Raw genomic sequence first — 23,842 nt, 5'->3', positions numbered from 1 at the left:
TTTAGAGTTAGCCATATTGCACTGTCAGGCAAGACACCACTCAAACTGTAGCGGAGAAAACAAATAGACATGTAAACAGTACTTTGTGCACTGCAGTGAGCAAATGCATGCTGGCTAGCATCAGAACAAACTCCTTTTCAAACATCCTGAATAAATTAAAATATGCTCCTTCTCCTGTCTAATTTACATTTTTAATCCAAATCTGTGCAGATCAACAGTGCCAAACTAAGTACTTTGCCAATTGACTGGTTTGATTATTTTTACAGCTCCGATCTGGATGCTGGACTAGCCCATGTGTTGGATATTTGTCAACAACTCTGCCATGCACGGCCATTCCAGTGGTGCAGCACTAGGGGTGGGGGCTAATGGGGGCAAGTGAATATGTTACGAAATATTTTTTTCTTCTTCTCAGTAGCATGCATTGCTAAAACAAAGGTTTAAGGAAATACAGGCAGGGACCACATTACTGCAAGACAAAATCATTTGGTCAATTAATCACGATGGTCTCGTAAGTATTAAAGCAGTGTGTTAACTTAATTTAAACTATTAAACTCAATAAATAAATCATTGTGAAGACCCTGGTCCTTCCCCCACCTGCAGCCAACCAGTCCCAGGGGTCCCCTCAAGGAGGTTTAGTGACAGACAGCTGTAGGGTACTTTGCTTTATAAAATAAGCAACAACAGCTCAGACCAATTCCAGCATTTAATTTAATCATATGTTTTATAGTGTTAAATATGTCATTATAGTGTTGCATGTTTTATGGTGTTACATAATATTTTATAGTGTTAAATAATGTCTACATCATGTTTCTTTGTATCTGCAGGAACAGGCCCTCACGCAAGCTCCACTTCTGCCTACATAATATGTTAAGGATTTTTTTTTTTTACATTTTTTCTTTACATTTCACCTTTATTTAACCAGGTAGGCTAGTTGAGAAGTTCTCATTTGCAACTGCAACCTGGCCAAGATAAAGCAAAGCAATCCGACACATACAACAACACATATTTACACATGGAATAAACAAAACATACAGTCAATAATACAGTAGAAAAAAAGAAAACAAAAAGTCTATATACAGTGAGTGCAAATGAGGTAAGTTAAGGCAATAAATAGACCATGGTGGCGAAGTAATTACAATATAGCAATTAAACAATGGAATGGTAGATGTGCAGAAGATGAATGTGCAAGTAGAGATACTGGGGTGCAAAGGAGCAAGATAAATAAATAAATACAGTATGGGATGAGGTAGGTAGATAGATGGGCTATTTACAGATGGGCTATGTACAGGTGCAGTGATCTGTGAGCTGCTCTGACAGCTGGTGCTTAAAGCTAGTGAGGGAGATATGAGTCTCCAGCTTCAGAGATTTTTGCAGTTCGTTCCCGTCATTGGCAGCAGAGAACTGGAAGGAGAGGCGGCCAAAGGAGGAATTGGCATTGGGGGTGACCAGTGAGATATACCTGCTGGAGCGCGTGCTACGAGTGGGTGCTGCTATGGTGACCAGTGAGCTGAGATAAGGCGGGGCTTTACCTAGCAGAGACTTGTAGATAACCTGTAGCCAGTGGGTTTGGCGACGAGTATGAAGCGAGGGCCAACCAACGAGAGCGTACAGGTCGCAATGGTGGGTAGTGTATGGGGCTTTGTTGACAAAACGGATGGCACTGTGATAGACTGCACCAGTTTGTTGAGTAGAGTGTTGGAGGCTATTTTATAGATGACATCACCGAAGTCGAGGATCGGTAGGATGGTCAGTTTTACGAGGGTATGTTTGGCAGCATGAGTGAAGGATGCTTTGTTGTGATATAGGAAGCCAATTCTAGATTTAATTTTGGATTGGAGATGTTTTATGTGAGTCTGGAAGGAGAGTTTACAGTCTAACAAGACACCCAGGTATTTGTAGATGTCCACCTATTCTAAGTCAGAGCCGTCCAGAGTAGTGAATACAACTGAAGAAGTCTTGAACTCAAAATTCTACTGAAGTATTTGCTATTAAATGTACTTAAGGATCAAACAAAAGTAAATTTGAAGGTTTTGTAAACCTATCAGATGCTTACTAATTGTAATCAACTTAAACCTCAGACTCCTCACTCTCTACCACAATCAGCCTCTTTGCACGGTCCATGAAGTCTGGCCTCCTGCTCCTGACAGAGTCCTGGTGCCACAGCATCACAGCTTTTATCGGATCATACTCCCTGATCTCTGGAGAGGACAGCTGGACCATAAGGAGATCTGACAGTGTATCAGACTTTAGGTTGGACCACCAATCAGTTTTCATCTGTTGTATTAAAACCTCTTTCATATTCAGCTGTGATGCTGGACGGGCGAGCAGGTGCGGGCAGTGATCGATTGAATAGCATGCATTTAGTTTTACTTGCGTTTAAGAGCAGTTAGAGGCCACGGAAGGAGAGTTGTAGGGCATTCAAGCTCGTCTGGAGGTTAGTTAACACAGTGTCCAAAGAGGGGCCAGAAGTATACAGAATGGTGTTGTCTGCGTAGAGGTGGATCAGAGAATCACCAGCAGCAAGAGCAACATCACTGATGTATACAGAGAAGAGAGTCGGCCCGAGAATTTAACCCTGTGGCACACCCATAGAGACTGCCAGAGGTCCGGACAACAGGCCTTCTGATTTGACACACTGAACTCTATCAGAGAAGTAGTTGGTAAACCAGGCGAGGCAGTCATTTGAAAAACCAAGGCTGTCGAGTCTGCCAATAAGAATGTGGTGATCGACAGAGTCGAAAGCCTTGGCCAGGTCGATGAATACGGCTGCACAGTAATGTCTCTTATCGGTGGCGGTTATGATGTCGTTTAGAACCTTGAGCGTGGCTGAGGTCAACCCATGACCAGCTCTGAAACCAGATTGCATAGTGGAGAAGGTACGGTGGGATTCGAAAGGGTCGGTAATCTGTTTGTTAACTTGGCTTTCGAAGACCTTAGAAAGACAGGGTAGGATAGATATAGGTCTGTAGCAGTTTGCGTCTAGAGTGTCACCCCCTTTGAAGAGGGGGATGACCGCGGCAGCTTTCCAATCTTTGGGAATCTCAGACGATACGAGAATCCCTAGTTATATTTCTGTTCTCCCTAACTGTGCACTTGTTCACTATCCCTTAACTGATTTGAAAGGAAATGGCTGTTATTAAACATATGGTGGATTCTCCCACTAGCCCATGACTCCACCAATCCAATGCCGTTTTTTTTCTCTTTGGTACAATTTTCATAAATATGTTGTAGATTTTCGTAACTGTAAGTACAACGATGTTCCTGTCATTTGTTAACAATACATTTAACTATCATTTAATCAAATTGCTAAAAACTGAATTACGAAAGCAAAATTATAAAGTGTCAAGTTTACGTACAGTATTAAAAAAAATATGAAATTTGAAATGATGGTGTAGAAATACTTGGGTGTGAAATTACAGTTTATTCCACTCATTATCTGAATGTCGTTGATTTTTAGATGTGGCTGCTGTTACAGTAACAAGTCACATAGAAAAGTGGATCTTGAACAATGTTGCATGGGGCAGAAATCTCACCAGGCTACACCAATACCTTTTTACTGTAGGTTTCTACTACATGTTACAATACCCCTATATCTGATGGTTACTTCTATGTATGTACTGTATAAGGATACTGAAACTATAAGACTGACATTTTTCTCAACATGCTCCAAGTGGGATAACGAGCAGCAGTAGTTCTGGTGTTTAGGTTTTTCATCGCTGGTTATTTGAACAAACCATGATTTAGCAGGTGTTACCATCTTTCACACGTTGGAAGGGGAGGCGACATTCGGCCCGTATCTTGAAAGGGGGGGAGTGGATCTTTTCGATTCGATTCTGCTCTTTGTTCTACCATCAAGTTTTATACGTTTTTACATTTTGTAAAAAATATTCCAATTCCATTTTGAAAAATTTGCCCAAGTGAAATATACAAGACATTTGTGGAAAGTAATGAACGATTACACACTTCAGGAGAAAGGAGCTATTATAAGGATGCACCAATCAATCAGAGTTTTAGACAAATGTTTGGTCATTTATCAAATGTTTGGTCTAATGATATTCTATGTACAATACTTCCTGTGGTCACCAGGACAGAGCTAGTCCGTCCGCCTCCAACCTGCCGGAGTCCCCTGGTCACAACTCTCCCGGTAGCGCCTTACTGCTGGATCTGAAGAGGGTGTCTGTGCGGCTGGTCGACTGCAGGAAAACACCAGGGCAGAGTGGAACTGTGAGAGAAGGACACGAGGAGGGAGATGGAGAATTGATTTCATCAAGTAAGAACAATGGGGTGTGTGGATGAGACTACAATCTGCTTCTGTAACTTCTGTTAATTGATTGATAAACAATATACACTCAGTGGACAGTAAATTGTCAATCCAGTTTCGTGAACAGAGTTCCTAATAAACTGGCCATAGAGTGTATTTATTGAAGAGGGAGGCAGGTAGCCTAGTGGTTAATGCCAGTAATCGCAAGGTTGCTGGTTTGAATCTCTGAGCCAACTAGGTAAAACCATCTGTCTGTGCCCTTGAGCAAGGTACTTAACCCTGATTGCTCCTGTAAGTCGCTCTGGATAAGAGCGTCTGCTAAATAACACTTTTTTTTTTTTATTACATTTTTTTAAAATATTGTTTATGGACTTATATTTCCAAAACCTAGTTATTTAATGTTATTGTTTTACAGTGGAAACCCCGTACCGTTGTTCTCTCAGTGGGAGGGGCTTATCATCTGGGGAGCCTCAACAACATCCTGTTGCTGACGAGACAGAGAAGAGTCTCTCCAGATCAGAACATCTCAAGAACCACCAGCAGGGACGTACAGGGAAGAAACATCACCACTGCTGCTCTGACTGTGGGAAGAGTTTCACAAGCCAGAGTGGCTTCATTATTCACTGTGATCAGTGTGGGAAGAGTTTTGCTGCATCTAACACCTTCAAATCTAATGTAAGAATTCATACAGGGGAGAAGCCTTACCTCTGTCTTGATTGTGGGAAAAGCTTTGTTAGTGCAAGAGTCCTAACCATACACCAGCGTGTACACACTGGAGAGAAGCCTTATAGCTGTGATCAGTGTGGGAAGAGCTTTGCTGTAGCTTCCACCTTGACTTTACACCAGCGAACACACACTGGAGAGAAACCTTATAGCTGTGGTCAGTGTGGGAAGAGCTTTGCTGTATCAGATAGACTAACTAGACACCAGCGAATACACACAGGAGAGAAGCCTTATAGCTGTGGTCAGTGTGGGAAGAGCTTTGCTGTATCAGATAGACTAACTAGACACCAGCGAATACACACAGGAGAGAAGCCTTATAGCTGTGATCAGTGTGGGAAGAGCTTTGCTGTAGCTTCCAACCTGACTACACACCAGCGAACACACACTGGAGAGAAGCCTTATAGCTGTGATCAGTGTGGGAAGAGCTTTGCTCAATCAGATAAACTGAATTCACACCAGCGAACACACACTAGAGAGAAGCCTTATAGCTGTGATCAGTGTGGGAAGAGCTTTGCTCAAGCTTCCACCCTGACTGCACACCAGCGAACACACACTGGAGAGAAGCCTTATATCTGTGGTCAGTGTGGGAAGAGCTTTAATCGGTCAGGGACCCTGAAATCACACAAGCTAACACACGCTGGTGAGAAAGAAGCCTTATTCCTGTGATCAGTGTGGGAATTGTTTCAGTCAGTTATGGACCCTTTATTCACACCAGTGAACACACACTGGAGAAGGAACCTTATGTGTGTCTATGTGGGAAGAGCTTTGTTTATTTAGGGCCAATGAGAAAACACCAGAAAGCACAAACTTGCTGTATTTCATCTCCCTCCCCTTCTGGCACCGGTTCCAGATCCCTAAATAAAGGATCAGTAGAAAACATCCAGTGAACAGTCATATCCATCTCCCATTCTTAAACAGTTGCCTCAGTCTGATCACCATGGTAACCTCTGGAGCATAATATGCAGCTCTGATCTAGGATCAGGTCTCCCCTGTGTCTATGTAATATCACACATTGATCTAAATGGATAAATGTTATCATAGGAAATGTTATAGGGAACCGGTGTGTGTGTGTGTGTGGGAGGGATGTTGATAATTGTATCTTCTTTCATATACTCATGATACTATTATTATTAAATGTCATTATGTAGAATAATGTTTCAACAATAGGTGTATATTCATGTATTCAATTGATCAATACATTCAATCCATTATCTTCTAAACAAGAAGTTATCACTTAAATTGTGTATTTTATAAATCTGTATTGATTAAAATGATCCTAAATCTAATAAGTTATTGGTATCAGGTAACAACTTTTTTTAATGAATAATGTAATAACTTAAACCGATCATGTAATAACACCTAAACCAATGTTTAATGTGTTACTTCACTAATGTTAATGCACATACCACCTTCCACCAATTACAAACACACACACACAAACCTATGCACTTGTACTCTTACACAAACAAGCACTCAGTTATAGACACATGTATTGATTTAATATTTTTTAAATTAACAATTAATCTGTAGTTCTTATAGTCAATGAGACAGGGGGCTCGGTCAGGCAAGAGGAAGGAGGATTGGGAAACTGCAAATAACAATAAGCTGAACTCCGCCTAGCAGAAACATCTTTGTATTGGCAACTATTCATTATTAGTTTATATTGTATTAAAGTTAAGGGATGTCACCCTGGGCGGGGTGAACCATAGTAGGGGATAAAAAGAGAAAACACCATCTTGAGAACTGAGTGTCTTGTTTGTAAATTGCTGTAAGTGTAAACTCCGGGTTGCAAACCTTATTAAACAAACTAACCTCTAATCAAAGAAGTTTCCTGTGGTCACTTGTATGAACATATACAGAAAGTGTAAGGAATTTCTGCCCTGTTATCATTATTTCTATTCATTACGGAATAGTAGGCTGATAAATAGACAAATCAGTTGGAGTCGTGTATCTGTAACAATTGTTTGCAGACCGCCATAATACCAAAGAAGAAGAAGACCCCTTCCTTCACAACAGCTCTGCTCCGTGAAGCGCAGCAAGTATGAATGTCCTGACTTCTGCCAAGGTTGCATCGCCGTAAATGCTGTATGGCCACTGCAGATGTCAGATTGAACATACATCGGACTTTACTGTTTCACCGCAATGATGGCGCAGCGCTAATCTGTATTTTATTTACGAGGACTCTTACTGGGCCTCAGCCAATAAAAAATACGTGGACGCTCGAAGAGAACGATGTCAGAGAAGAAGAGGCAGAGAGAGGGGCCCAACTCGAGTGAAAATCTGTCGCCCTCCAGCAGGTGGAATTTTTTCGCTCCACCAGGCAAGGAGTTTTTGTGTTGAGGTCAATGAAAATGTGTTGAATTTGGTCAATCAAGAAACGAATGGCTTATTTGCTATGTGAGGTTTATTTGGTCAAATAGAAGTTTCTTAGTCTGCACCCCTAAGACCGCTTTAAGCCCTGTCGTGGATAATTGTCTCAGAAATATATCACTCTTACAAGAACTTGTGAATTCAATATAGACTTTAATACAAAGTAGCAAAACTGAGTCCTTCCATGGAAGGACCCTATCACAAACGTAACAGAGCCGAGCCCCTCCATGGAAAGAGACTCAATTCTCATATTACAGAGTCCTGCCTTTATAGGATTCTGTCTTTGCATAACAAATAGAGTCCCCTCCCTCTATATGAAAATAGCTTCCCTTGACCCTTCTCCATTATTTTCTTTTCATCGCTTGCTTGTTCACGCCCACTAACGCTCATATCTGCTTTTGGTTAGGTTATAATGATGGCAGAACCCTTTTCACGTCCTAAAAATAATGCATGTTATTATGTTTCACGTGTTGGTCATCAGTTATTTTGCTACCATCCTTTTTCCTGTATCCTTCTGACCATAGTACGTCCAGCTGTCATAAATGTACGTATGGTCTTGGTTAATGTACTCTTTCAAAAATAGAGTATAGCCTGGGTGTCATATGGCCTGAGTGTCATCTTCTCTTAACTTCTACTTGGTCACAATCCCGGATCCGGGAGCACCCTCATCAGTAAAAAAGCTGACTAGCATAGCCTAGCATAGCGCCACAAGTAAATACTAGCATCTAAATATCATTAAATCACAAGTCCAAGACACCAGATGAAAGAAACACATCTTGTCAATCCAGCCATCATTTCTGATTTTTAAAATGTTTTACAGGGAAGACACAATATGTATTTCTATTAGCTAACCACGATAGCAAAAGACACAACTTTTTTTTCCCACCATTTTTTTCCTACATAGGTAGCTATCACAAATTCGACCAAATAAAGATATAAATAGTCACTAACCAAGAAACAACTTCATCAGATGACAGTCTGATAACATATTTATTGTATAGCATATGTTTTGTTAGAAAAAATGTGCATATTTCAGGTATAAATCATAGTTTTACATTGCAGCCACCATCACAACTCTCACCAAAGCAACTAGAATAACTACAGAGACCAACGTGAATTACCTAAATACTCATCATAAAACATTTATGAAAAATACACAGCGTACAGCAAATGAAAGACAAAGATCTTGTGAATCCAGCCAATATTTCAGATTTTTTAAGTGTTTTACAGCGAAAACACAATATAGCATTATATTAGCTTACTACAATAGCCAACCACACAACAGCATTGATTCAAGCCAACAATAGCGATAATGAATAAACCAGCAAAAGATATACATTTTTTCACTAACCTTCTCAAACTTCTTCAGATGACAGTCCTATAACATCATATTACACAATACATATAGAGTTTGTGTCACACCCTGGCCTCTGTTATATTGATTTTCTTTATTAGTTTAGTTAGGTCAGGGTGTGACATGGGGGATGTTTGTGTGTTTTGTCTAGTTTAGGGTGTGTGTATTGTTTAAGGGGTTTTTAGTATGTATGGGGTTGTGTTCAGTGTAGGTGTTTAGGAAAGTCTATGGTTGCCTGATTTGGTTCTCAATCAGAGACAGCTGTTTATTGTTGTCTCTGATTGGGAGCCATATTTAAGGCAGCCATAGGCTTTAGGTGTTTGTGGGTAATTGTCTATGTTGAACGTTTGTAGCTTGTGTATGCACTTACGTTTGTAGCTTCACGGTTGTTTTGTTTTGTAAAAGTGTTTGTTTCGTGTTTCGTCATCTTTTTTTTATTTTATTTTTTTCTCCCCTTTTCTCCCCAATTTTCGTCGTATCCAATCGCTAGTAATTACTATCTTGTCTCATCGCTACAACTCCCGTACGGGCTCGGGAGAGACGAAGGTCGAAAGCTATGCGTCCTCCGAAGCACAACCCAACCAAGCCGCACTGCTTCTTTAACACAACGCGCCTCCAACCCGGAAGCCAGCCGCACCAATGTGTCGGAGGAAACACCGTGCACCTGGCCCCCCTTGGTTAGCGCGCACTGCGCCCAGCCCGCCACAGGAGTCGCTGGAGCGCGATGAGACAAGGAAATCCCTACCGGGCAAACCCTCCCTAACCCGGACGACGCTGGCCCAATTGTGCGTCGCCCCACGGACCTCCCGGTCGCGGCCGGCTGCGACAGAGCCTGGGGGCGAACCCAGAGACTCTGGTGGCGCAGTTAGCACTGCGATGCAGTGCCCTAGACCACTGCGCCACCCGGGAGGCCCCGTGTTTCGTCATCTTTAATAAAAGAAGATGTCTTCATATCCCGCTGCGCCTTGGTCCGCTTATTATGACGGTCGTGACAGTTTGTTCGAAAATGTGCATATTTAGCGGCACAAATCGTGGTTATACAATGAGAATAGTAGCCAAGCTGCCAACAAAATGTCGGGAGAAGTCTTGGGAGAGGCACCTAATCTAATCAGTAACTAATCATAAACTTGACTACAAAATACAGGTTGGACAGCAAATGAAAGATACATTAGTTCTTAATGCAATCGCTGTGTTAGATTTTTAAAATTAACGTTACTACGACATACAGCGTGCGTTAAAGCGAGACCGCACCAAAATTAATGGCGGAATAGTAGTTTGACATTTTTCAACAGAACAACGAATTAACATCATAAATAGTTCTTACTTTTTGATGAGCTTCCATCAGAATCTTGGGCAAGTTGTCCTTTGTCCAGAAGAATCGTTGCTCGGTTGTAGATTGTCGCCTTCAACTTTGGAATTAGCAGTAAACATTAGCCATGTGGCGAAGACGTGCCCAAACTCACTATAACGCAGCACTAAGAAAATTCCGAAAATCGCAATATACTGATATAAAATGATATAACTCGGTTTAAAATAACTACATTACGACGTTTTTAACACCTATATCGAATAAAATCAGAGCCGGATATATCTAAGGCCTATAATGAGAGCTTTCCAGAACGCCATCCTGAGGTCTGTCTTGCGTCATGGCGAATGTTGAAAAGAGTGTACCCCACGTACCCAGACCCTTTATATGGCCTCAGATCTACCTAGCAACTCCATTCCAATTCTCACTACTTGCTGACATCTAGGGGAAGGCGTATGCAGTGCATGTCGACAAATAGAATGCATGCAAATTAATAAACTGACCCTAGAACAGACTGCCTGATTTCAGATTTCTCACTTCCTGACAGGAAGTTTGCTCCAACTTGAGTTCTGTTTTACTCACAGATATAATTCAAACGGTTTTAGAAACTAGAGAGTGTTTTCTATCCAATAGTAATAATAATATGCATATTGTACGAGCAAGAATTGAGTACGAGGCAGTTTAATTTGGGAACGAAACCCCCTATTGAGAAAAGAGATGTGCATGTCCTTGCTACTTCAACCTAGCAACTAGACCTATTTATATGTAATGCTTAGCTCTCCTTAATGCTTAGCTCCCACAGCCCTTGGCGGGAAGCTTTTGCGTCTTCCATTCAGAGAACCGCTACACGCCCTATAAAGGCATCTAGCCATGAGCTAATTGGAAAGACAATAGCAAAGAATTTCTCTAACCAAGCTGTTTTTGTTGTTTCTATAAATACCTTAGATTTGTTATTTTAGATTTTATTTGCAAATATAAAAACAATACAACCACACGTGGACATAATGCATTTACTATCATTCAGGATGATTCTAAAACAGTGAAACATGTAATGTACAGTTTAAATAGATTCATGATTGTCACGTTCCTGACCTATTTCTGTTAGTTCGTTGTATGTGTTAGTTGGTCAGGACGTGAGTTTGGGTGGGCATTCTAAGTTTTCTGTTTCTATGTTGGTTTAAGGGTTGCCTGGTATTTCTCTCAATTAGAGGCAGGTGTTTGGCGTTTCCTCTAATTGAGAGTCATATTTAGGTAGGTTGTTTCACAGTGTTTGTTGTGGGTGGTTGTCTCCTGTTTCAGTGTTTGTTCGCACCATACGGGACTGTTCGGTTTGTTTGTACATCGTTCCTTTTGTGTAGTCTATTTTCCCTGTTCGTGTGTTCTTAGTGTTATATGTAAGTTCGTATAGTTCAGGTTTGTCTACATTTGTTTTGTTATTTTGTTAATTATTATTCAAGTGTTTTCGTTTCGTGTTTATTCCGTCTTGTTTTATTAAAATTATGTCATATCAACCCGCTGCGCCTTGGTTCAATCCATGCTCCTCCTCTTCGGATGAAGAGGAGGAGGACTACCGTTACAGAACCACCCACCGATCCAGAACCAAGCAGCGGGACCACGAACAGTGGTCCAGGAAACAACGAATGCAGGATCTCTGGTCTTGGGAGGAGATCATGGAAGGAAAAGGACCATGGGCTAAAGTGGAGGTGAATCACCGCCCATGGGAACAGCTGGAGGCAGCTCGGAGAGCGGAGGAAACTGGAGAGAGGAACCGGCATTATGAGGGGACACGTCTGGCACGGAAGCCCGAAAAGCCCGTGAGTACTACCCAAAAATTTCTTGGGGGGGGGGCTAAGAGGTAGTGGGCCAAGGGCAGGTAGGAGACCTGCGCCCACTTCCCAGGCTAACCGTGGAGAGCGGGAGTACGGGCAGACACCGTGTTACGCAGTAGAGCGCACGGTGTCTCCTGTACGTGTTCATAGCCCGGTGCGGGTTATTCCACCTCCCCGCACTGGTAGGGCTAGATTGGGCATTGAGCCAAATGTCATGAAGCCGGCCCTTCATATCTGGCCACCAGTACGTCTCCTCGGGCCGGCTTACATGGCACCAGCCTTACGCATGGTGTCCCCGGTTCGCCTACATAGCCCGGTGCGGGTTATTCCACCTCCCCGCACTGGTCGGGCGACGGGGAGCATTCAACCAGGTAAGGTTGGGCAGGCTCAATGCTCAAGGGAGCCAGTACGCTTGCACGGTCCGGTATTTCCGGCACTACCTCCCCGCCCCAGCCCAGTACCACCAGTGCCTACACTACGCACCAGGCTTCCAGTGCGTCTCCAGAGCCCTGTTCCTCCTCCACGCACTCTCCCTATGGTGCGTGTCTCCAGCCCAGTGCCTCCAGTTCGGGCACCACGCACTAAGCCACCTGTGCGTCTCCAGAGCCCTGTACACACTGTTCCTTCTCCCCGTACTCGTCCTGATGTGCGTGCCCTCAGCCCGGTGCCACCAGTGCCGGTACCACGCACCAGGCAAATAGTACGTTTTGAGAGTCCAGTGTGCCCTGTCCCTGCTCCCCGCACTAGGCTTGAAGTGCGTGTCTCCAGTCCGGTGCCTCCAGTTCCGGCACCACGCACCAGGCCTTCAGTGCGTCTCAGCCGGCCAGAGTCTGCCGTCTGCCCAACGGCGCCTGAACTGTCCGTCTGCCAAGCGCCGCATGAACTGCCCGTCTGCCATGAGCCTGCAAAGCCGCCCGTCTGCCATGAGCCGCTAGAGCCTTCCGCCAGACAGGAGCAGCCAAAGCCTTCCGCTAGACAGGATCAGTCTGAGCCATCCGTCTCCGCAGCGCCATCTGAGCCATCCGTCTCCCCAGCGCCGTCTGAGCCATCCGTCTCCCCAGCGCCATCTGAGCCATCCGTCTCCTCAGCGCCATCTGAGCCATCCGTCTCCCCAGCGCCGTCTGAGCCATCCGTCTGTCCCGAGCCATTAGAGCCGCCCGTCTGTCCCGAGCCGTCAGAGCCGTTAGTCAGTCAGGAGCCGCTAGAGCCATTCGCCAGACAGGATCTGCCAGAGCCGCCAACCAGACAGGATCTGCCAGAGCCGCCAACCAGACAGGATCTGCCAGAGCCGCCAACCAGACAGGATCTGCCAGAGCCGCCAGCGAGCCATGAGCGTCCAGAGCCGCCAGCTAGCCATGAGCGTCCAGAGCCGTCAGCTAGCCATGAGCGTCCAGAGCCGTCAGCTAGCCATGAGCGTCCAGAGCCGTCAGCCAGCCATGAGCGTCCAGAGCCGTCAGCCAGCCATGAGCGTCCAGAGCTGTCAGCTAGCCATGAGCGTCCAGAGCTGTCAGCGAGCCATGAGCGTCCAGAGCCGTCAGCCAGTCATGAGCTGCCCCTCAGCCCAGAGCGGCCATTAATCCAGAACTGCCCCTCAGTCCAGAGCTGTCTCTCTGTCCGGAGCTGCCTTTCAGTCCGGAGTTGCCCCTCTATCCTGAGCTACCTCTCTATCTACCTCTCTATTCTCACCTACCTCTATGTCCTGAGCTACCTTGTCCCGGAGCTGTACCTTTATTTTGTGTTGCCTATATTAGGTGGGTGGAAGAGAGGGGTGGTCATTCTGAGGGGGATTAGCAAGCTGGGATTGACTATGGTGGGGTGGGGACCTCGTCCTGAGCCTGAGCCACCACCGTGGTCAGATGCCCACCCAGACCCTCCCCTAAACTTTGTGCTGGTGCGCCCGGAGTTCGCACCTTAAGGGGGGGGTTATGTCACGTTCCTGACCTATTTCTGTTAGTTTGTTGTATGTGTTAGTTGGTCAGGACGTGAGTTTGGGTGGGCATTCTATGTTTTCTGTTTCTATGTTGGTTTAAGGGTTGCCTGGTATGGCTCTCAATTAGAGGCAGGTGTTTGGCGTTTCCTCTAATTGAGAGTCATATTTAGGTAGGTTGTTTCACAGTGTTCGTTGTGGGTGGTTGTCTCCTGTTTCAGTGTTTGTTCGCACCATACGGGACTGTTCGGTTTGTTTGTACATCGTTCCTTTTGTGTAGTCTATTTTCCCTGTTCGTGCGTTCTTAGTGTTATATGTAAGTTCGTATAGTTCAGGTTTGTCTACATTTGTTTTGTTATTTTGTTAATTATTATTCAAGTGTTTTCGTTTCGTGTTTATTCCGTCTTGTTTTATTAAAATTATGTCATATCAACCCGCTGCGCCTTGGTTCAATCCATGCTCCTCCTCTTCGGATGAAGAGGAGGAGGACTACCGTTACAATGATATAATACAAAAGTATTTTCTAGCATAATGACTCCCTAAACCGCCTCACCCACTTGAAGAGAGGTGTTGATGACTATGTACAGTAGGTGCCGGCACCTCTTAAACACCACAGAAGAAGCTGAAAAGCATCAACAGGAAGTACTTTGTTACTGTCTTCTATCTAGTTTTCAATCCAAATACATTTCACAGGCTTTTGCAGGATGTTTCTAATGTAAGATTAGTCTACATGAGACGTTCATTTGTCACAACTTAAATGGAGTTTTGATATTTATAAAGTTGTGGTCGAGCTTTTCTTTATCTGAACGTTGTGACAAAGAAAGTAACTGTAGCGTACACATTTAGTGTCGTTTTTTATTTTTTTTAGAAAGAATACAGTAACGTCAGCTTCCACGATGGATCGGGTAAGTTTGGTTGACTTTTATTAATAGTATACCTATTGTGGTGTATAAAATGTATAGGTCCAGTTTTCACGTGTGATCTTCCACATCCATGAGTTCGATTTGAACAGCAGGACAAAAGAAACCATGGTGGTAATTTCAGCCAAGTAGCCTACTAGCTCATCGCACACAGATTGATGATACAAGGCAATGCGCAACCAGCAGCAGGTCAAGTCAGAACCAGGGAGAAATAATTAGGCATCGGCTACACCAGTGATGTATATAAACCCTGGATTGCTGATGCTACGTATTGGCCATTGAGGCTTTGAAGCCACCGGTTAACTTCTTTGAACACCTCAGATTGTTTCTCCAGATGTCAGTTCGGCCACACAGCGTTTATAGACTAATTTGTTGCGCCCAAATAAAGAAAACGACCATTGAAAATATGTGATTCTTGTAACTAGGCTACCAGTTACGGTGCTGTTAGCTTGTGTTTGCGCTCATCTTTCTGCGGAAATAATACAACAATGATTGCTAGTGTCGAAGAATGATTTGGAGTTAATATTAGTCAAATTATTGAGCATATCCTCCGTGCAAATAAGCATCAGAAATTGTCCTTATTTAGCATATCAAGATCCTGATGTTGACCTCAGTCTAGAGCTTAAAATATACCATGTAGGCCTACTGTCAGTAATTGTCGTCATTTTGAGAAAATAAGTTGTCCACATAGGCCTATCACAGGATATTGAATGATTCCATATCCGTGCATAGGAAATGTCCATGTGTGATATTCAGAGTAATCCCAATATCATATGTCTAAAAGAAAATAGTTTTGATATATAGTTTTTTACATTAGAACTTGAAAAAACATTGAAACAAAGACATCTGGATTGTTTTGATACAGTTGAAGTCGGAAGTTTACATATGTAACAGTATAACTTTAGTCCTTCCCCTCGCCCCGACCCGGGCGGGAACCAGGGACCTCTGCACACATCAACAACAGCCACCCTCGAAGCATCGTTACCCATCGCTCCACAAAAGCCGTGGCCCTTGCAGAGCAAGGGGAACCACTACTTCAAGGTCTCAAAGCGAGTGACGTCACCGATTGAAACGCTATTAGCGCGCACCACCGCTAACTAGCTAGCCATTTCACATCGGTTACATAAGTTGGGTGAATTTTGTCCCATTCCACCTGACAGAGCTGGTGTAACTGAGTCAGGTTTGTAGGCCTCTTTGCTTGCACATGCTTTTTCAGTTCTGCCCACAAATTTTCTATAGGATTGAGATCAGGGCTTTGTGATGGCCACTCCAATACCTTGACTTTGTTGTCCTTAAGCCATTTTGCCACAACTTTGGAAGTATGCTTGGGGTCATTGTCCATTTGGAAGACACATTTGCGACCAAGCTTTAACTTCCTGACTGATGTCTTGAGATGCTGCTTCAATATATCCACATAATTTCCCTTCCTCATGATGCCATCTATTTTGTGAAGTGCACCAGTCCCTCCTGCAGCAAAGCACCCCCACAACATGATGCTGCCACCTCCGTGCTTCACGGTTGGGATAGTGTTCGTCGGCTTGCAATCCTCCCCCTTTTTCCTCCAAACATAACAATGGTCATGATGGCCAAAACTTTATATTTTTGTTTCATCAGACCAGAGGCCATTTCTCCAAAAAGTACAATCTTTGTCCCCATGTGCAGTTGCAAACCGTAGGCTGGCTTTTTTTATGGCGGTTTTGGAGCAGTGGCTTCTTCCTTGCTGAGCAGCCTTTCAGGTTATGTCGATATAGGACTCATTTTACTGTGGATATAGATACTTTTGTACCTGTTTCCTCCAGCATCTTCACATGGTCCTTTGCTATTCTGGGATTGATTTGCATTTTTCGCACCAAAGTGCGAACTTACAAGATAAGTTTAATGCTAGCTAGCAACTTAACTTAGGCTCATTGCTGCACTTGCGTAACAGGTGGTCAGTCTGCCACGCAGTCTGTTCGTGGACTGCAATGTAATCGGCTCTAATTAATCGGCCATGCTGATCGGTCAACCTCTAGTCATAATACCCATAAAACCTAGCGGTCAAAATAGGAAATGGTTCCAATCGTTTTTCCACCGTGTATTTTCCCCATACGGGATGTTAGAAACACTTCAAATAAGGGCTGTGTTTCATGTAGGCTTACCCTAGCGTGACATTTTGATAACCGTGTAAATCTCTCTCAGACAAGGTGACTTATCAATATATTTGCCTGTATTTACTCCCCCCCAAAATGAAATGCTAATTAGCTACTAATGTGGCTATCATACAGAACATGAAATACCCTGACCGGTCTGGACGAGATTGACGAATTGAGGCAAAGGTAAGAATCTCTGCATTAACAATCTAATGTTAGCTAAAGGTAGTAATGAATTTATTGGTTACATTTCTTTGACAATTCTTCTAAGTTGACAAGTCTGCGACCTGTCATGGGCAAGTTTTAAAATTACACAATACCTGTTAGCAAAGGTGTCAGCTAGAGATGACATGCAGGGATTTGTAGTTTTTCATGATGTCTACTTTCATGCTAATTAGCATTAAGGACATTTGAGTGTAAATAGAGACGACTATATTGATAGAAGTCACCTTGTCCAATAGAGATTTACAAGAATATCAAAATGTCTCGCCAGGGTAAGCCTATGGAAAATCCCCTGTGTGAAAAATGAATGGTGGAAAACAATTGGAACCATTTCCCTGTTCGACCACTAGGTTTTATGGGTATTATGACTCGTACACTGTGGGGCTCTATAGAGAGAATTAGTAATGGCATCTATTTTCGGCACTAATTTTGCCATGGTTCGCTGGGCAAAGCCTATGGGGAAAATGTATGCCGTTTTTATAGGGTGTTTAGATAAATGCCAAAAATAAGGTCTGTCGTAAACACAGGTTTAGGATATCTTATAGGTTTTGTTCTACAATCTTTATCAGCTAACGTCACTTCTTGTGAATGTTGAAGAATTTATGTAATAAAAAAAGCATATAAATCACAAAGGCTTCATAATTCATTAAGGTCATATTTACTGACTGCTATTATCTCATAGAACAAAACGTATAAGATCTCCTTAGTCTGTGCTTATCTTATTTTTGGTATTTATTCCAAAACCCACATTTTTCCCATTGGGATGGATGAACGAGCCAAAGGTAACTAATTTCTTTGTTTTAATTCTACAAGCTGGCGAGATCTAAAGCTCTGTTTAGCTCAACATTGAAATGATTGGTTGACGGTAAGTGGGGGCGGTTCTTCCTGTATAAACAAACTCCCTTCCTTGACTACTTCCTTCCATCAAATCAAATTTTATTTGTCACATACACATGGTTAGCAGATGTTAATGCGAGTGTAGCGAAATGCTTGTGCTTCTAGTTCCGACAATGCAGTAATAACCAACGAGTAATCTAACCTAACAATTCCACAACAACTACCTTATACACACAAGTGTAAAGGGATAAAGAATATGTACATAAAGATATATGAATGAGTGATGGTACAGAACGGCATAGGCAAGATGCAGTAGATGGTAGAAGAAGACCACTTCCTTCACAACGGCTCTAGATCTGGTCTGTAAAGCGGAATAATTATAAATACAATTTTATTGGTCACATACTTGTGTTTAGCAGATGTTATTGCGGGTGTAGCGAAATGCACTGACTAATGTGGAGGTTGCATAGCTGTAAATGCTGCAGGGTTCGCTGCACGGATAGCTCTGCTGTAATCAGTCTGGTATTTTATAGGCTTCACTTACTGGGCATCAGACAATTAAAACTACCTGGACTCTCGAAGAGGACATTGTTCCAACAGACTCTCGGGTGGAGTTAGATGATAACAGACATCAGGATTCTTGGTGAATAGGGTGTTGGATGTTTTATTGACTTTAATAGATTCAAATCTTATCCAGGATCTTTCTGAAGTAAGATTAGGCTACATCAGACATATATTTGTCACAACGTAAGTCGAGTGTTGATATGTACATGTATGTTTGTTCCCAAGTATAAGGGATTTGCGTCAATTCAAATCTGGTATCAGGACAAAATGTGATTCAGAGTCCCCGAATATATTTTAAGTATTTTTATTAAACTCAAGCGATAAATGGTAAATTCAATTTTTGTATATACGGGTTCACTGTAACACCTCGCAGGGTAGAACAGGGAACTGGCAGGAGGTAAGTAAACAGCTGTTCTTATACCGTGATAGACGTAGTTCCAACCCCTCTGTTGGCCTATCACAGTGGAGGCTGAGCGTGGTTTAAACTTTGCTCAGCCTATCGCCGGCGCTCAGACTGGTCCCAGCCTCTTGGCGCTCTTTGGTGTCTGGCGCTGTTGCTGTGCAGATTACGCTCCCTCACCCCAGAGACTGAGGTCAGACAGCTCTGCAACATTGTCTGAGCTATTTGCACCTGCATACAAAGCACACTGTTCTCACTCAAGGCTAACCACCGCTTCCCAGCACACTTATCTGGGGCTAACTGTTACTTCCAGCACACACACACAGACACCCAGGCGCCCAGGCCAACAGTTGCTAATATTCAATCACGTGATGTAGTTTTGGGTTATAGTGCAATAAATACAGATCCTCACACAAGGCAATGCTCAACAAGCAGCTAAAGTCAGAACCATGGAGAAATAATGAGGCCAAACCTACACCTTGCAGTAGCGGTGTGTAGGTAAAAACACCAGGGAAGCCAAGACAGAAAAATAGCCATATTACATGTGGTGATAATTGCGTTGTTATAACGTGTTAGTTCATATGCCTTGACACAGCTGACAGCAGAAGACAGTGGCAGAATACATTCAACCACACCTTTGTTACATCATAAAACTAGAGAGCAACATCTGTCCTGTTAAGTTCACAAAAAATGTTGCATGTAACAGTTACATGACCTTCAGAACGGTCAAGCAAGTGAATGTTTTCTGAATACTAAACAACTATTGATTTAGAGTTACCGCAAGTCAAAAAGGAAACAGGTGCTGCCTCCACTGTTCAAGCACCAATTCAACTTCAACATCATCTAATTTAGTCTTCTACAGTGACAACTAAAAGATACCAAAAACCAGGGGTACAACTTTCACTGGGATGGAGTGTACATGCCCCCCACATTCTGAAATTGCATCTTTGACCACCCTAGTTTTATCATTGGAATGTGATACTAAATGTGGCAACGGTGTGCTTTAGGACCGTGCGGATGCCTCCAAGAGGCCGAGTAGGCAGTTTTTAGTGTTTATCTGACTGGATAAAAAATATATACACACACACACACACACTTCTAAAACCAAAGTTGCGCCCCTGCCAAAAACGATTTAGTCCCATCAACCTAAGCTAAATATAATGCGTCTATTGTTGATAATTGGATATGGAGAAGGGTGAGCCGGTCAAGGATCGATTCAGACAAGGTGATAAATTGTATGACAAGCGACAGTTTAATTATGAGTAAAGATATCTGGTACAAGCGTATACGGTCTCGTTCCTTTGGCTCATAGAGAACCTCCAGAAAAAAGCCCAGATAACAGAATGTATAGACATTTTATACAACACAGAAAGTAGGTTGAGTCTGGAACTTCTGGTCCTTTGGTTGGTTCTGGACAGGTTGTTGTCTTCTCAGATTGGTCCTGATGAGCTGGGCGTCATCCTTCTGAGTCTTATAGCAAAAGTTCTTTGTTATCAAATGTTCAGCTAAGCAGGAGATTTTGTGTGTGCGTAGTCAGCCCTCTTTCCTTGGGTATGTGTGTGTGTGTCTTATTATCTCGTGAAATGCGGACCCAAGCACCCTTTTCTTATCAGTGTTTATGAAAGGTTTACGTCAGCCCTCTGTCCTTGGGTGTGTGTGTGGGTCTCTGTATCTGTTTATGAGTTTGTGAGAAACCCTGCTTAGAAAGAAGTTAGTTATAACAATGTAATAGCAATATGCTTGTGTTATTTTAAATGGTATTTATTACACTATCCATAGTACTGATTTCTGTGCGTGCGTGAAAGTAGAAGAAAAAAAACATGTTGTGTGTCCCAACTTATGTTATCTGAACGGTCTAGGACTCTGTCATACAGTACACGCTTTTCGTTTTTTGTTGTCCAAGGCTACCTGGCTAAGATGCTTGCTCGCTAGCCTAGTAACTTCCATTCACGGGCAACGATGCGCCAGGCCAGCTAGTTAATAGCCCCTTTTCAAATTATTACTATTTTTGAGATTTAATTGTGAGATGCTCATCTCACTGCAAACTGGCAAAATAAATATATTTGGACAATTATAATTTTCTATTTTATTGTTTTAGATTCCCTTAAATTGTATTCGTGAGTGTTCAGTATTTTCTGTGCCTACTTCGCTAAAATTATTGCGTCGGATTAAAATGGCACTATAGCTTCCATAAAGTGATGATTGGAATTAAAAAGTTTGAATAACTTTTTGGGTGGAACAGGTTTTATTACATTTGATCATTTATCACTCTCACGTGCACATTTCTGTCCATTAAGACCCAACAATGTGCTACCTTTTTTGTAGCATTTCTGACAATGCTAACATCTTTTCAGCCAAATCTATCTAACCTGGTCAGCAACTTGGATGCTTGGCAACAATACTGCAGCTATTAGCTAACATTAGCTTGCTTGTCCAAAGTCCAGCTAGCCTCTGTAGCTAGCTAACACCAGTCAACTGAAAGCTGCTAGCTAGCTAACCTACAGGCAAAGAAAGGTAGCTAGCTGTAATGGTTTATGGAAGGTTTGTTACACAAACAACAACTTCAGCCATTGTCCTGATCCAGACAACAATAGCTGACATCGACGCAGAAGCTGGCTAACGATAGCTAGTTCACATCCAAATGACAGTCCTATATTTTTGCAGAAAACATAGCTGCATCCGTTCAAAATCAAATTGACATGCTGCTACCTTACAATGCATGCAATGCAATAGACTTTTGCAACACTCGCTAGCTAGCTACTCCATAGACCAAGCTATATTTAGAGCTAGCCATATTTCACTGTCAGGCAAGACACCACTCAAACTGTAGCGGAGAAAACAAATACACGTAAACAGCACGTTGTGCACTGCAGTGAGCAAATGCATGCTGGCTAGCATCAGAACAAACTCCTTTTCAAACATCCAGAATAAATTAAAATATGCTCCTTCTCCTGTCTAATTAAACATTTTAATCTAAATCTGTGCAGATCAACAGTGCCAAACTAAGTACTTTGCCAATTGACCGGCTTGATTGTTTTTACAGCTCCGATCTGGATGCTGGACTAGCCCATGTGTTGGATATTTGTCAACAACTCTGCCATGCACGGCCATTCCAGTGGTGCAGCTCTAGGGGTGGGGGCTAATGGGGGCAAGTGAATATGTTACGAAATATTTTTTTCTTCTCAGTAGCATGCATTGCTAAAACGAAGGTTTAAGGAAATGCAGGCAGGGACCACATTACTGCAAGACAAAATCATTTGGTCAATTAATCACGATGGTCTCGTAAGTATTAAAGCAGTGTGTTAACTTAATTTAAACTATTAAACTCAATAAATAAATCATTGTGAAGACCCTGGTCCTTCCCCCACCTGCAGCCAACCAGTCCCAGGGGTCCCCTCAAGGAGGTTTAGTGACAGACAGCTGTAGGGTACTTTGCTTTATAAAATAAGCAACAACAGCTCAGACCAATTCCAGCATTTAATTTAATCATATGTTTTATAGTGTTAAATATATCATTATAGTGTTGCATGTTTTATGGTGTTACATAATATTTTATAGTGTTAAATAATGGTAGGTCTACATCATGTTTCTTTGTATCTGCAGGAACAGGCCCTCACGCAAGCTCCACTTCTGCCTACATAATATGTTAAGGATTATTTTTTTATTAAAAAAAATTCACCTATATTTAACCAGGTAGGCTAGTTGAGAACAAGTTCTCATTTGCAACTGCGACCTGGCCAAGATAAAGCAAAGCAATCCAACAACACAGAGTTACACATGGAATAAACAAACATACAGTCAATAATACAGTAGAAAAAAATAAAACAAAAAGTCTATATACAGTGAGTGCAAATGAGGTAAGTTAAGGCAATAAATAGGCCATGGTGGCGAAGTAATTACAATATAGCAATTAAACAATGGAATTGTAGATGTGCAGAAGATGAATGTGCAAGTAGAGATACTGGGGTGCAAAGGAGCAAGATAAATAAATAAATAAATACAGTATGGGATGAGGTAGGTAGATAGATGGGCTATTTACAGATGGGCTATGTACAGGTGCAGTGATCTGTGAGCTGCTCTGACAGCTGGTGCTTAAAGCTAGTGAGGGAGATATGAGTCTCCAGCTTCAGAGGTTTTTGCAGTTCGTTCCAGTCATTGGCAGCAGAGAACTGGAAGGAAAGACGACCAAAGGAGGAATTGGCTTTGGGGGTGACCAGTGAGATATACCTGCTGAAGCGCGTGCTACGAGTGGTGCTGCTATGGTGACCAGTGAGCTGAGATAAGGCGGGGCTTTACCTAGCAGAGACTTGTAGATAACCTGTAGCCAGTGGGTTTGGCGACGAGTATGAAGCGAGGGCCAACTAACGAGAGCGTACAGGTCGCAATGGTGGGTAGTGTATGGGGCTTTGTTGACCAAACGGATGGCACTGTGATAAACTGCACCAGTTTGTTGAGTAGAGTGTTGGAGGCTATTTTATAGATGACATCACCGAAGTCGAGGATCGGTAGGATGGTCAGTTTTACGAGGGTATGTTTGGCAGCATGAGTGAAGGATGCTTTGTTGTGATATAGGAAGCCGATTCTAGATTTAATTTTGGATTGGAGATGTTTTATGTGAGTCTGGAAGGAGAGTTTACAGTCTAACAAGACACCCAGGTATTTGTAGATGTCCACCTATTCTAAGTCAGAGCCGTCCAGAGTAGTGAATACAACTGAAGAAGTCTTGAACTCAAAATTCTACTGAAGTATTTGCTATTAAATGTACTTAAGGATCAAACAAAAGTAAATTTGAAGGTTTTGTAAACCTATCAGATGCTTACTAATTGTAATCAACTTAAACCTCAGACTCCTCACTCTCTACCACAATCAGCCTCTTTGCACGGTCCATGAAGTCTGGCCTCCTGCTCCTGACAGAGTCCTGGTGCCACAGCATCACAGCTTTTATCGGATCATACTCCCTGATCTCTGGAGAGGACAGCTGGACCATAAAGAGATCTGAC

The 23,842-nt window shown here is 42.8% G+C and overlaps 3 protein-coding genes across 3 annotated transcripts in view; 2 read left to right on the top strand and 1 right to left on the bottom strand.

Moving 5' to 3' along the window:
- LOC120043719 (zinc finger protein 2 homolog) overlaps window positions 1-6,796 on the top strand; it is a 48,580-nt gene extending 41,784 nt beyond the window's left edge. Inside the window, exon 4 of the transcript XR_005476502.1 lies at window positions 6,288-6,796. The gene's annotated coding sequence lies outside the window, so the exon portion shown is untranslated. The remainder of the gene's footprint in view (window positions 1-6,287) is intronic.
- The window catches only part of LOC120043725 (gastrula zinc finger protein XlCGF57.1-like), a 714,153-nt gene that overhangs the window by 156,749 nt on the left and 533,562 nt on the right, over window positions 1-23,842 (bottom strand). The window lies entirely within an intron of this gene.
- On the top strand, window positions 2,120-6,264 carry LOC120044738 (zinc finger protein 501-like). Its single transcript, XM_038989417.1, has 3 exons — window positions 2,120-2,236; window positions 4,087-4,270; window positions 4,677-6,264. The coding sequence occupies exons 1-3, from the start codon at window positions 2,120-2,122 to the stop codon at window positions 5,648-5,650; spliced, it is 1,275 nt and encodes a 424-aa protein (XP_038845345.1). The 3' UTR covers window positions 5,651-6,264.

Source organism: Salvelinus namaycush, chromosome 3 (genome assembly GCF_016432855.1).
Source record: "Salvelinus namaycush isolate Seneca chromosome 3, SaNama_1.0, whole genome shotgun sequence".
NCBI classification, from domain to species: domain Eukaryota; kingdom Metazoa; phylum Chordata; class Actinopteri; order Salmoniformes; family Salmonidae; genus Salvelinus; species Salvelinus namaycush.
This window is presented reverse-complemented; position numbering and strand designations above follow the sequence as displayed.

Excerpts from the sequence above, each read along its gene's own strand:
- LOC120044738 (XM_038989417.1), top strand. The coding sequence starts at position 2,120 with ATGAAGTCTGGCCTCCTGCTCCTGACAGAGTCCTGGTGCCACAGCATC. Across the intron at positions 2,237-4,086 it reads CCATAAGGAGATCTGACAGT|GACAGAGCTAGTCCGTCCGC; the intron begins GTATCAGACTTT and ends TGTGGTCACCAG. Across the intron at positions 4,271-4,676 it reads TGGAGAATTGATTTCATCAA|TGGAAACCCCGTACCGTTGT; the intron begins GTAAGAACAATG and ends ATTGTTTTACAG.